This window comes from Manihot esculenta, chromosome 14 (assembly GCF_001659605.2).
Source record: "Manihot esculenta cultivar AM560-2 chromosome 14, M.esculenta_v8, whole genome shotgun sequence".
NCBI classification, from domain to species: domain Eukaryota; kingdom Viridiplantae; phylum Streptophyta; class Magnoliopsida; order Malpighiales; family Euphorbiaceae; genus Manihot; species Manihot esculenta.
Window position 1 is genome coordinate 9,105,837 of NC_035174.2, and position 15,125 is coordinate 9,120,961.

General features: G+C 28.4%; 2 protein-coding genes across 2 annotated transcripts; both read right to left on the minus strand.

The window, feature by feature from the left end:
* Positions 1-2,547: 2,547 nt before the first annotated feature.
* LOC110630723 (rust resistance kinase Lr10) lies at positions 2,548-5,255 on the minus strand. Its single transcript, XM_021778276.2, has 3 exons — positions 4,422-5,255; positions 4,257-4,316; positions 2,548-4,165 (listed from the first exon to the last, which is right to left on the minus strand). Exons 1-3 carry the CDS (start codon positions 5,167-5,169, stop codon positions 3,048-3,050), a joined length of 1,926 nt encoding a protein of 641 aa, XP_021633968.1. The 5' UTR covers positions 5,170-5,255; the 3' UTR covers positions 2,548-3,047.
* Positions 5,256-8,587: 3,332 nt separating this feature from the next.
* On the minus strand, positions 8,588-9,579 carry LOC110630988 (E3 ubiquitin-protein ligase RHA2A). Its single transcript, XM_021778663.2, has one exon. It carries the CDS (start codon positions 9,402-9,404, stop codon positions 8,895-8,897), a length of 510 nt encoding a protein of 169 aa, XP_021634355.1. The 5' UTR covers positions 9,405-9,579; the 3' UTR covers positions 8,588-8,894.
* Positions 9,580-15,125: the final 5,546 nt, after the last annotated feature.

Below are 15,125 nucleotides of genomic sequence, written 5' to 3' on the forward strand. Positions count from 1 at the left end.
GAAAGAAGAAAGATTAAAAAGAAAAAAAAAAAGGAGAATAATGTAAAAGGAAAATATGTAAAAGGAAATAGAGAAAATATGAAAGAGAAGGAAAATTGAGGGTTAAGGATATTTTTGAAAAAAATTATCACCTCTCACCTTTGACTCTTTGACTAAACGGCTATTTTGGACAAAAGTATTATGAATTTAGATGAAAAAGAAAGTGAGGGACTTAAGTATTGGGTCGTCAAAATAGAGGGATAGAAGTGTTAATTACGTTAAATATCAGGGACTAAAAAATAATTTTTCCAGAAAAAAAATCATATTAAAAATTAAAGGAAAATCCCAATCATTTTAAACAAAAAAAGCTACAATCTTGCCTTTATATACGACCCATCATGTCCCCTCATGCCTCATATCCAACTCTCTTTCCTACTCTTTCTTTGCTACTTTAGCTTCTTAGCAACTATGCTTCTAGCAAAAATATTTTAGCTAGAGCTACTACCGTTCATTTTTTCTTTATCTGTCAAGATGATAGGCACCCACCGGCAAGGCTCCGGCGGCTTTGGCAAAGGCTATAAAGGAAGTCATGGGTGGCTGTGCTGGCACGCTGAAGGAGGGGTAATCTTTTGTGTATATATTGATGAAACGTGATGGCAAAAGAACAGCAGAAATAGAAACAAGGCTTTGCAATTGCACTCTCCTGAGTTTCTAGCCCTAGTGAAAGGGCAGAATTGGGAGAGTGACATTATTGCATCGCGGGGAATTGAGGGTAGCGGTCCGATTTACCTTCCTTTTAGGTCTTAACTTTCTTTTTATTCCTTGTTTAACCTTATGTCTTCCTGTTTATTTACATCTTTGCCTTTTCTCTCTCTCTCTCTTTCTTCTTTCTTCTTTCTTCTTTCCTGGTTCATGTTATAAAACATGGGATGTAAGAGTTGCATACGAGGTAGCAAGCTAAGGTAAGTTTTCATAGAAGCGTAGGTGTTGAATTAAGGTTGATTTCAGGGTGTGGAAATGCTTGTAATATATATGCTGCTGGGCATGCATCGCTTACACATATCATGTATTTGCTTTGTTTTTATGATTTGGTGATCAAAGAAAATGACTTCACTTTCCCTTAACTTTCTTTCTCTGCGGTTTTGTTTTCTCTCTTACATCACAGACATTCGATTATTCTATTAGTTTACAAGTCAAACACTTTATAAAAAATTTCATGCTATAGATTGCACGCATCCGTTCTAAATATGTGTTAAGAGAAAAACATATAAGCTGTGAATAATCGTTGTCAAGTAGAGATTTGATGGGAGCATATGATACTTTGAATTGATGAAAATTTTATTTGATCCTTCAGAACTTGTGGCTTAAAGCACAGATATGCAGCTGGCCTAAGCTTAAATATCTGTGCCTTGAATTGTGAACTTGTTTGCATTTTGTGTTTTAGCCAACTCTCCATCTTTATTCAAAGTAAAATCAAGAGGAAATCCTTCAGCAAAAAATGAACCATTTGACTGATAGAATCTTGGGTTTACAAAAAAATTTGTATTGTATTTATCACAGGTATAATTAACTAGTCAAACACTCATTTTCAAAATTTCGTATTAAATTGCACTCCAAGGCTTAGTCTGGTGAAAAGTGCATCCTGTAACCTTGAAAGGTCTAAGGTTCGACTCCCCCAACCCCTATTTCAAAAAAAAAAAAAAATTTCGTATTAAATTATTAAAAATTTACTAATTAATCTCTTAATATCAGCTTATTTTATATTTTTTATAATATTTAAAGATTAAAATTAACAGAAATATTAACTTACATACTTTTTAAAATATTATAGACGTTACAAATACAACTTCTATTACAACTTCTATTAAATTTTAACTTTTTACTTTTAATAATTTAAATTTTATATATTTTAATTTTTATTATCTTTGCTGAATTTGAATATTAAATTTATTAAAATTTTTATTTATTTATAGAGATTGAATTTAAAATTTAAATTTCAAGAACTAAAGTGTTGAATTTAAAAAATAGAGAAATAAATCTGTTAATTATGTAATATCTTAGAGACGAAAACATATTTTTTCTTTTAATTTTTTGAAAGAAAAACCTATAAATTTAGGAGAATTAAATTTCAGAGACTAAAATATTGGATTCTTGTGATGTGTTCTAAAAAGACAGTTCGATCATTTTTAGTGATATTTTTTACGGAGAAACTTTTAATTTTAACAGAATTAAAATGGAGGATGAAAGTATTACATTTTAAAAATAGAGAAACGAATTTATTAATTATGATATATTTTTGGGTTAAAAAGTAATTTTTCCTTTAGAAAATGGTAAAAAGTATTGTCCTTCTTTTCTTCAGAAGAAAAGTATTGGCAATTACATTATTGCCGGTTGCCACAACCCTTCTACAGAGTTAGTGGCTGCTCACAGATTCATATAACCACACTAGGCCAACTGATTAAACTGTGGACACAGCAAAAGTTGCAAAATATTAATATTCAACACATTTCCACTCGCTTAATCTTAACAAAGCTTATCCATAAGGAATGAAGTCCACTCTTGTCTGTGTGAAAAAGAAAACAGTCTGATCCATTTTTTATTCTAATTCTGTTTCTTACAATCTCTTCTCAAGTAAAAGGCTACCTTAATCCCAGTTCTTGGAAGCCAACTGTTGAGGCAATTCCATGAACACTTGGTAAAAAGAGCTTTGGTGTGCAAATACAGACACAGGACACGAGTACACAAAATGGATATGCATGTCAAGAAGCAAACTCTCAGCACGATATTCTATTTTGCTTTGAAAGATTGGCAAAAACAGAGATTTATCTGTTGCATGTAAAGATGAGGACATTCAAGTTGTCTGAAACTTTTACTGAGAGCTTTTTCAGCAGCAAAAATACAGGACCTGGCGGAGCTAAAGGATTTGGACCTTTTGGAAGTTATCAAATAACAAGAAGAGATAAACACATTAGAAATTCATCTATATGCAGTGGCTTAAAATTATTTAACAGTTACTTATTATTTGCCCTTCCCCTTCTCATTATCTTCTGTAGATAACAACTGTTATTCTACACGCTGTGCTCCACTGTTTCAGATATCAGCAACTCTGTCGAAGAATCTGATTGAGGCTCTTCCACAGCAATGTGATCAGGGAAAGACAAAGGACTAGGAGGCAGTTGCATATCATCAATGCTACTACTTAACATTTCCACAACTTTGGCCATCAATGGCCGATCAGATGCATTCTCTTGGATGCACCATAACCCGACTACACATAATTTTTTTGCTATTGCAGCCTCGGTCTCACTAACATTGTCAAGCTCTAAATCTCCTTCCCCGTTTAGACGGTCATAAACCCACGATGGGAAATATACTTTGCTTGAACTATTTCCCTTTGCATCAGTGTTCCTTCTTCCTCGAGCCATTTCCAACAATAACATTCCAAAACTATAGACATCTGATTTGCAAGAAACAGCTCCAAGGTTGTTTGACATCAACTCAGGAGCAATGTACCCCATAGTTCCTCTTGCAGTACTGACCAACACAAAATCATATTCTTTGGGGTAAAATTTTGCAAGACCAAAATCGGAAACTTTAGGGATGAAGTTATGGTCAAGCAGGACATTATGAGGCTTGATATCAAAATGAAGAATGCACACATCACATCCTGTATGTAGGTGCTCAATTCCTTGTGCTGTCCCTACAGCAATTCGAAGAAGTCTCTCCCAACTCAATGGCTGAAGTTCTGTTTCTCCAGCAAATATGTACTTATCAAGAGACCTATTAACCATATACTCAAAGAGAAGAGCACGATAAGATCCATCGCAACAGAATCCCACCAACTGTATTACATGAGCATGATGAATTTTACCAATTGTGAAGACTTCATTAATGAAGTCTACATCACTGCACTTGGAGTTGCCGAGCATTTTAACAGCAACTGAAAAGCCATCAGGAAGTTGTCCTTTGTACACTGTCCCAAAGCCACCTTGGCCTAATTTATCTTTGAAATTGTCTGTAATTGCAATCAAATCAGAGTAAGAGTACCTTCTGGGCATCAAGGATCGTTGACTCGGTAGAAAGTTCTCCTTGTTATCTTCAGCCTTCTTTGCTGTTCTGTGTCTGTAAATTAGGAATCCAACTATAACTATTGGAGCAAGGATGAATCTCGCAATCAGATTTATGCCTGACCGAGCAAAAGAAGGAAACTTGTTAATTAGTTCAAAAACATCACAATCACATTGTCAAGTGCAAAATTTTCAATTTGGGATAATTACCTAACAAAATATCCCAAATAGCATAAATGATACTTGAAACCAGAGGGGGTACATGTATGCCTGCACAACCACACAAGAAATGAAAAATTAAGTCCCCACCAGCACAAATCAAGAAACAAAGTCGTACACCATTAGAGAGTAGTTGAAGAAAGAAGGAATATCAACCTGAAAAGTGGCATTCATAGATATTTGGTGTACCCAATGAGCTCAAACTGCAGGAACCACCGTCTGCAATGCAATCCCGGCACTCAACAGACCATTCAAGATCAAACCCTAACGCCATCAATTCCAAGATACTTTCATAAGAAGGGTACCATACAGCCTGGTAAATTGTGGGAACCCTCGAAGTGAAGGAACAGTAACCTTGAAGATCAGATATTATATATGTGCCATAACTAACATAAAAATGAGAACCATTTCCGCTCAAACAAGGAACTTTCCTATAAGCTGGATCATTGATCTCGCTTGAACATCTGAAGAAACTGGCAAACGTACTAGATACCAATCCCCTATAGCGACTATCATACTTTACCTCATTAATTGATACTGACTTGTACGGCAGGTTGCAGCTACCATTGGCTAAGTTAATATCAACCAGTCGGATTATATGCCTGTCATAGGAAATTTGCTTGACGAAATACTTCCCTGAGTGAAATTCCAAAATGGGTTTGTTGTCCTGGCAAGAAATTTGATAGTCTGGATCTCCACACTTGACTGGATCGGTGGTTAGGCGAAATGGGTAAGTGATGTTGGTGAGATCACCACACGAGGAAGAGCAAATTTGTTGGAGAACTCTTGCTTCAACTTCAATTGTAGATAGAAAGATGAAGAGGGAAAGCACAAGAAGAGTGGAAATCGTCGGTGACTCTTGCTTTTTCATAGTTAAGGATAAGAAATTCAGATGAGTTTTCATTTCAGCTGCTATCTTCTGACAGCAAACTGTGCTTTAGCGGAGTCTGTAGAGTGGAGGAAGTCTAAACTCATCAGTGGGTTCAAGTGCTCAGTTGAGTGAAATATTAAATACATTTTAATAAATTAATTAATAATAAATTTATAATATATAAATTAACAATAAATTTTTTTAAAAATAAATAATTAAAATATGTATTTTTATTAATAGAATGCAATAATTAAATGATTCAGACTTATATGAATCTGAAAATTCTACTCTTTTCATCCTTAATTTTAAAAAAATAATAATTAAAATAAATTTAATTTATAATTTACAAGTAAAATGAAAATAATTATTTTATTAATAAAATAATATTTAAAGACTTGACATGTTAATCAAGCAATTGGACCTGTGGAAACTGGAAAGGTACGTGGTCTTTGCAAGAAGGGACAGAAGACCAAGACTTCTACTCTTTGTTTTTTGTTTTTTTATCTGACAATACTTCTACCCGGTGGTTGTCTATCAAAGTCGATTGACTGAAGGGTTTCTCGGAACTCTCTTATAAATAAAAATATAACTTGATTTACTTACCTAATTACCCTTTTTAATCTTATTTCACTCAATAATATCATAAAAATTTATAGTTTTGAATTCTGCATCTCAATTTATATTGTTGTGTCTATGATTTTTTTTTTAAAGGATGTATATACCATATATTAAAAATAAAATAAATAAGATTATTTAAAATATCTAATGCGATTAAAGATAAAAAAAAAAATTTGTATCATCTTTACAATGCGATTATATAGGCATTATTTATTTATGTTTATTTGTATGGGAGTTGGGCTTTAAAATTTTATTAGGATACCCATTTTGCTTGCATTTTCAAAGGGCATTGAATATAAGATCACCACTTGTGGGCCTTCTTCTCCTCTACCCAACGACAGTGACCTAGGTTCATGCTCATCAATAAGTCTTCACTAAGCTTTCTACGTGACTTGAATGGTTAAAATTTAATGGCTAAATAGTTAGCTTTTTGCGCATTCTTCCTTCAGCCTTAAATAGGATGCGTTGAGGACACATCTCAAGTGAAGGCTGTAGGCCATGCAACTAGGACTATAATTGAGGCCTCCTCGTAGGTCCCATCTACGCCTCCATCCAAAATTAAATAACTTAATTATTATTTATTTTAAAGTATTTATTGATGGTTTAAAAAAAAAAAAAAACAACCTTCAAATTCAGAATTTTATTTAAATTAAAAAAATATATATTTGCTTGTCAATACATTGCATCTGCAGCGATCATAAATTATCTGAATTGTATTTCATTTTGGCTTAGAAAGATCAAAAGAATTTTCCCTTCCCCTGTATAGCGAAATATTTACCTAAGACTTAACAAATATGATACCAAAAAATTATAAAAATTTTGATTATATAAATATATTAATTGGTGTTGCTGAAAATACTTTTAAAACATTTTTAATGTGATTTAATAATTTATAAAAAAATAAAAGCGAGATGATTAATATTTAAAAATGTCTATTTTAATATTTAAACTAATAATCTATTTGATCGAGCGAGTGAAATAATAAATAAGAGCAACATAAATAAATAATAGAATGTGTATTTATTTGATTTTACACTGAAAATTCAATTTACACTGACAAATGGATAATAAATTTCATAATAACTCAGATTATATGAATTATTTTATAACATTCTATGATAAAAATAAAAAATAAAATTATAATGACTTTACCAACTCTCTACCGATTTTTGTCAAAACCGAACATCCTTAAATCAATTACCTTAATTTCATATTTTTAAATGGTCAATATCAAAAATATCTCACTTGAATTAATAAAAAATGATCGGCGTATAATACATTCTAGACGAATATCAAATCATATCACTAATAAATTTAATAATATATAATCTAAGAAATTAAGTGACAAAGGATATTATTATTATTATAAATCATACTTACAATGTATATCAATGTTAAGAACAAAATTATTATATTTAGGTTCTCTTTGTATTATCAAGACTATTTTTTATATTTTTAACGCTTAATACATTTAAAAAAACTATTAATAAAAAATACTTTTAAAAAAAAATTAAATTATTTTTTAAAATAATAATAATAATAAAATCATTTATACACTTTGAAAAATTTTACATATAAATTTGTTACTATATTTTATTTTTTTAAATTAAAAAATAGTCTAAATTGTTATTGTACTTTTGTGTTTGTTAAAATTAATTATTGAATCACTAAATTTAAATTCTATACTTTTTTAAAAAGTTTAAGAGTAGCCATTAGCCAATTTTTTATTTATTCCAAATCATAACGCCTGAATAATATAAAGATTTAAAATTATAAAAATTATATAATTTATAAAAATTAAATTATATAAATCTTTTCAAAATTTAAAAAATTATTTTCTTTAATAAAATGACTAAAGGTTTAATTCACAAAATATATAAATATTTAATATGAGAAATTGAAAATAAAGATAAGTAGTCAATTGTGATGAAACACTAATAATTCTCACTCTGTCATATTTTTTAAATAAAATTATTATTATTATTATTTTAAAAACATTTCATTTGAATGAATATTAAAAATTTTTAATATACACATTGTTATAGTTAAAAAATAATTTCCTCTTATTTCACCCGATTTTTTAGTATATATAAAAATAAAAATAATATAAAATATAATCTTATTTAAAAAATTAAAAAAAATTAATCGATAAATCAAATCAAATAAATTAAAAATTAAAATTTTAATATTTATAAAAATTAAATCCATTTGAATTAAAAATCAAATCAAATTAAATTAATTAATTCAATTGATCAGTTTAAATTTTTAATAAATTTTTAATAAATTTTTTATATTTTATATTTTACACTTTACTTTTAATATTTTAAAATTTAATTAAAATATTTTAAAATTAAATCAAATCAAAATAATTTAAATTTTTAAAATTAAAAATTAAATCAAATCAAAATTTTAAATTAATTTATTTCAAAATAATAGTCATCCCTACCCACATCCTTACACAACCCCTTGCAGCTACCCTATCCAATTACACAATTTCCTTCTTTTCTTTTTTTTTTTTCTTTTCTTTTCTTTTCTTTTTTCTTTTCTTTTGTCATTTTCAAATATTAAAAATCAGTTATTATCTTTTAAATATTAAATATTAATTGTTAATTTAATTTTAATATTTAATTTTAACTATTAAATATTTTTTGAACCAACATATTTATTAAATACCTAAATGTATAAAAAACCAATCTATAAATCTCTACTAGAACATTTAAATATAATGTAATTGAATGTAGATATTAACTTAATGATAAAAATGAAATTATCTAAGAACTATAATAATTATTTAAAAATATATATTTAATTTATATATTGTAAATGAAAAAAAAAAAAAAAAAAAAAAAAACTCTCCAATAAGTAAAAGCTTTTGTACAAGACCCTCTCGCAACAATCACTAAAATCTAAAAAATTTACAGCACTGAAAAAAAATTAACCAAAAAAAAAAAAACGGGGGAGAGAAGAAAAAGAACCCGTAGCCATAAGGTAAGAGCTCTCAAAAAGAAGAAAAAAGAAAATTCAAAAGCGAAAAGTGGAAAAAGAAACTGCCTTCAACCACCGTTGATCGGCTGATCATACCTCATCTCATCAACATCCGCCGATCGACATGCAATAAACATCATGACCCGTTCGCAGCTTTATCTCATAGAAAACCAATCCATTAAATCCTCACCCACGCGTTTCCGTGTGAAATCGACGCGCTCATCAGATACCAGCGGCGACCGGCATAGAGGACAGTTGAAATTGAGATGATCAAGCCAGCCATCAAAGCATTCCTTGTGAAAAACATGGCAACAATCAAGCTTCCTTACCTGGTCCCCATCTCTTAAGGTGGACAAGCACACCACACAATCCGATCCCCCCTTATTGGCACTATTAAAATCATCTCCGCCTCCACAGCAGTACCTGTAAGAGAAAACGCGGTTGAGATTAAGCTGCTCGGCGAGGACGATGAGGCCAGCGAGTCCAGAGCCCACGAGGCCATCATCGACTACGGCATGGGAAGGGCCGAAACGCGAAAGACCCAAGGAGTGGAAGAGGGCGAAAAGTAAAGAGCGGAGGTGATCGACGAATTTAGCAACGACAGCTAGCAACAACAACGGGATTGAATCAGAGGATACGTCGTTGAGGTGGCTCTGTAAGCCCATCTTCTTCTTCTTCCTCTGGGTCTTGGTCAGCTATCGGCGTGTTGAAGGGAAAGAGAGAGGTTGGGTTACTTTTCATAGAAAGCAAGGGCTGTGCATATTTATAAGCAGTAAATGAGAACGGGGAAGTCTAAAAAAGGTCGTGGAGAGGTTGAAGCTCGCGGGTCTCCTATTCAGTGCGAGAGAGAAACATTGGGTCTCATTCTCATCAAATGCCATGTGTGGTGGGCCCTGTAGAAAATTGTCTTTTTGTTTTATTTTTTAATTTATTGTAACTTGTAAGGATGAGATGTCATTCCATGTACGCGTATTTATTGTATGCTTGTATGTATTTTTCTTAAAAGCATTTTTTATACACGTATGCTAATGATTCATTAATAATATTCATGAAAATTATTAATCAGAGAGTTTTAATTTTACGGTAAAAAGAGCTTTTCCAGAATATTCTGAGAAGCAGTTACTGGAAAAGAAAAGCCATCGGCGGCATTAATTTGTTGGAAGTTGAACTGCCCTGTCCTTTCGATGACTGTAACTTACAAGCAAGGAATTCCCTTTTGTTTTCTTTTTTATTTTGCTACATGTAGGAGAAAAAGTTAAAAATGTAATAGAAGCCAAAGAATGCCGCAACTTTAGTATCCATGCCAACTTGTTTCTGTTTCTTTCCTTCCAGAAGCTAGCTTAACCCCTCACCCCAAGTTGTTTCAAATGAATTAGCAGTCACCATGCACAAAAATTCATATCTGCAATATATATTGTCTAGACATTGGTGCTTGTTCTCTCATAGAGATGCTGCGTTATAGGTGGTAATGAATATGAAAATATTAAACAAAAGCAAGCTTGCGTCCCCCATGCCTCTTGCCACATAAAGAAACCGACAAATCTACTTTACTAATTTGAGCACTCCTGCTTTTTATTAAACTATCGATGATACTGCCAAAATTAATCTATTCAAATTTTAATTTCTTTATCTATAAAATTTAATTTCATAATTTATATAAAAAATCATAAACATTAGTGAATTATTTATATAAACAGAGTTTAGTAATGCATACAATACATAAAATTGAAATTAAATAAAAAATCAACACAAATATTATGTTTTAAAAATGGAATCGATTTAAGTTTAATTATATATTACTTAAGTTAATATTAATAAAATTAAGTTAAATTAGATATTCACAAAAATTTAATCAACAAATATCCCTAAATTAAAAATACTTCTTTAACTAGCCAAACAAACAGAATTCCAATACGTTTATCTAGCTATTAACAAAAAGAAAATTATATTATTTATATATTAATAATTAAAATAATTTCATTTCATTACTTTGACTGTAACTTTTAAATGTATATTTTTAGTCACTGAAAACATATCATAATATTGATAATATTTGATAGGATATAATAATAATTTAAAATAAGTATTAATTGTAATCTTGAAATAAGTTTATATAATCAGAGTCTGATGATCTAATATCTATTTTTATTTATAAAAAAAAAATTTTAATACCATAATATTTGATTATTCACTAAAATTCATCATTTCTTAAACATACTGAATTTTCTAACGTAAAATTATTATTAACAGATATAATCTAATATATTTTTATTATATCTTTTATTCATTAGTTATTATTTGTTGATTTTTAAAAAATTTAATAACTAGCTATGCATTTTTTCAATATAAACATAAATCAAAATACATATTTTTACATATTTATTTTGAATTATAAATAATTCATTACATTTATTCATTTTATTAATCAATTGACTTGACTGACCGTCCATAAATATGAACCGCTTCATATTTTTTCTTTTACATATTAATTAATTATAGCTCAATTTCATTGTAGTCATCAATATAAAATTAACAATAAAAATTTTATATAAAAACAATATATTTTTTTAGTAATTTAATTTAGTGAATTGTAATAATTTCATTAATCAATTTAATTTGATAATATTTAAATTGATGATTTTATATTAATTTAAAATTAATTATTTTTAAAATGCTAATGTTATAATTTTAAATTTCCATTAAAATTATGGAAAAATTTGAGCTTGTATGAATAAATTTAATAAATTAAATATTTATATTTAAATTTATTATGTTTATTATATAAACTTTAATTATGTTATTAGACTCATTTTTATATAATAGGAATATATTGAATGTAACCATTAAAAAAATAATATTTGCAACTTAAAAAATTTAAACTCTAATTATTGGACAGAAGAGAAAATGTCTTATACCACAGGGCTGTGGAGTTATTATCAGAAATTATCTTGATTCATGAATAGCAATGTTGTCACTTTTTACCGTGCTTTCTCTCTTGTAGCTGAAATTTATGCTTTGAAATTTCTTTGTCAGAGAGACTTCTCTCAAGTTACTGCTGTTGAGTTTCTTCTGCTCTTATCTCTTGAAAGATCAAAATCTCTATTGATGATGTTCACACGATTTTAGTCGATAATCTAAATTTTAATATTGTTCATATTTATAAATTAGCTGATAGGTATGCAGACTGGATGGTCAAAAATGCAAAAAATTGATCTCTCCCGTCCGGTGAGCTTCTAATTCCCTCGTGAATTGAACCTTCACCTCTTTAAGGAATATATAACTGTTCCTCTCCCTGAATAATAGCTATTTTTTCTCATAAAAAAATTTAATATTTAAATTGCATAAATTATAAATTAAAATAAATAAATGAATAAATTATTTGTTGGCATAATTTCCAACGGAAAGCAAGTGTGTTGAAGACTTGGCGGCTTGGGCGGCGGAGAGAGACAGAAGGCAATTATGCTCCGACTGAGAGTGAGATTTTGATTCATCTTTGCTCCGCTAATTTACAATTTAGTCCTTAAACTATACTATTTCTAAATTTTGGCCATGGAAACTATACGATATGCGATCTCCACCCTCAATTAATCTCTATCTGCGTATCCCCGTCTGCCTAATTTCCTTTATTTAAATAAACATTACTCTTTTTCTAACTATATCACGCCCAACTTTTACTTAACTTAATTAATTATTTCTTTAATTTTTCCAGCTTAATAATTCTTTCTAACTCGTATATATTCATAATATTCAAATTTAATTTTAATTTTAATAAAAATAATATTTTATTTAACCTCATAAAAATATATTTTTTTTAAATTAAATAAATCCACATATTAATATAAAAATATTAAAACCTATTAAGCTTTAATTTTGACATATGTATATATAATTTATGCAAATGTATTTTAATATTTTTAATTACAATTATAATATTCCTATACGTAGAAAAGAATTAATATATTTTGTCTTCTAGAAAAATTGTATTTTTTTTTTTTTGAAAAAACGTCATTATCAAACGCGTTTTGGAAGAGGTTTTGTTTGGTAGGTAAAAATCCAGGTTGTTAGATACGCGGCAATTTAGGTTTAAATTAAACCCTAATAGTCCATTCGAAGGAATTAATTTTGGGAAATCGTATTAAACATATAAAATAAAAAGAATTTTCTTGAAGGATGAAGCAGTCAAAAATATAAAATAAAATAATTGAGTAGATAGTAAATATCTTTTTAATATTGGGGAATATAAAATAGAAGGAAGTTTCTTGAAGGAAGAAGCAATGAAGAATATAAAATTAAACAGACAGGAAAAGCTCACTCTCAAAATTGAAACCTAAAGAATGTAGAGACACTGTGGTCCTTCACTCTCTATTTCTCTCTTCTACTGCCCAATTTTTCTTACTTAATTAATTTAATTTTATAAAAAAATCAATTAATTTAATGATGGTGCTCTATCTCAATCAGCCAATAATACAATAATAAGATAAAATTTGGTTTAGAAGAGTCCAGATGGAATTTGATTGATTCAAATGGTGATAGTGAAATTATTATTTAATATATTTTTAAAATTAAAAAAATTACTTTATGAAAATTTTTATATTATTTGCTTTATTATTATTGTTAGGCGAAATAAAAAGGTGAATTTTTGTAAGAAAATAATTTGGTGAGAAAATGAGTCCAGAAGATTCTAAGATAATTAAGTAGATGAAAACTTCTGCCTACCATTCATTGTACCTGCAAGTAAAAATAAATAATTGAAATTATATTAAATACAAAATCAAACCCTAATTAGTCAATATGAAATTCTTGATTACTTGTTTACCCAATAATTAACAAAAAGAAAAAAGAAGTTTTGAATAGGGAGAAAGATAGAGAAAGAAAGCGAAAGGGGGACAGAAAAAGCTGTTCAAAACTTGTATGGTTGCTCTTTCTAATGGTGGTTTTTCATTCCCTTCGTTGTGATATTTTGTGTTTTTCTTTCTCTGTTGCGGTAGAGAATAAGTATATTCATTGATTAGATGAGAGTGAGAAGTCAGATTTACCTCAGCGACAAGCTTCTTCGATAGCAAGGAAAGACTTCTGCTCTTTTTCTGGATGTTGATTTCTAGTTTGAACCGGTGCCTTGTTGAAGATTTCTGGTTGGTTGGTCTTCTTCCCCATCGTTGACGATGGTTTGCGGTGGGTTTCTCAGCCAGAGATGCAGATAGCTACAACATGGCAAATGCTTTTAGGTTGTGATTAGTCTGATTGATTTGATCTATATTAATCTGATTTTTTTTTCTTAACTATAATTATAAAAAAAATGATTTCCCATAAACGTAAAGATTATTATCTATAACAATTAACGTAGAATTACTTTTAAATTTAATTATAATTATATTATTCTTTTACATCTTACATAATCATTGATTAATGTAACTTTTTAATAAATTCTTTAATTGACTAAAAATATAAAAATTTAAATATATATTTACAGAATATAATAATTAAAACCAAACGTAAAATAATTTATGTTATACAAGCATAAAATTTAAATATATAAAAAATAATATATTGTTATTTATTATTATTAATTTCACTCAATACAAAAATTTAAAGTTTATTTTTTAAAATTATTTGGAGAGAAAAACTGATTGATATTCATAAATTAACCTAATAATATAATTGAAGTATAGATATTACATATATTAAAAAATTAAATATAAAATAATAATTAATTATGAGTCTCAATAAATTTAAAAAATTTTAAATTTTTTCGATCTCAAATTTTTATTTTAAAAAAAAATTAATTAATAATAAATTACTCTTGATAATTAGTAATATATTTATCAAAAACTAGAATTTATCTAAATTTGTCATGAATTTTTCTTTTAATATTTTAAATTAATATTTCTAAAATTATAATAATTCACGCACAATTCATTATAAAATTGCAAATAAATTTTGATATTTGATATATGAATAGTTTATATATTAAAGTGAAATATGAATTAGAGGTTTATATAAATTTAGAATCAATAATTTCATAAGAATTTAATTTTTTTATTTAAAAAAATATTAAATATTTTATAAAAAGAATTAAAATTATTTACAATTTTATAATTTTTTTTTTCTATAAAATGAATTGTGGTGATAGAAGTCAATGGATGAGAGTTTGATTGGAACTTGCCACCTAAATGAGGCATAGGTATCATTTTGGTTTGTGGGTCATTGGATTATGAGTAATGGCAAAGGAAATAATGGTGAATTGAACCAATCAAATAATTAGGATGGATTATTGCAGTCATATTCATAGATTGTTGTGTTGGTTTGATTAAGTTGATGCCTTGATAAGGGAGAGTAAGAAGATTACAAAATTGTAATTGACAGGTTCATGCACTCAGAGAAGTCCC

Excerpts from the sequence above, each read along its gene's own strand:
- LOC110630723 (XM_021778276.2), bottom strand. The coding sequence starts at position 5,169 with ATGAAAACTCATCTGAATTTCTTATCCTTAACTATGAAAAAGCAAGAG. Across the intron at positions 4,317-4,421 it reads CTATGAATGCCACTTTTCAG|GCATACATGTACCCCCTCTG; the intron begins GTTGATATTCCT and ends GTGGTTGTGCAG. Across the intron at positions 4,166-4,256 it reads TATTTGGGATATTTTGTTAG|GCATAAATCTGATTGCGAGA; the intron begins GTAATTATCCCA and ends TTGCTCGGTCAG.
- LOC110630988 (XM_021778663.2), bottom strand. The coding sequence starts at position 9,404 with ATGGGCTTACAGAGCCACCTCAACGACGTATCCTCTGATTCAATCCCG.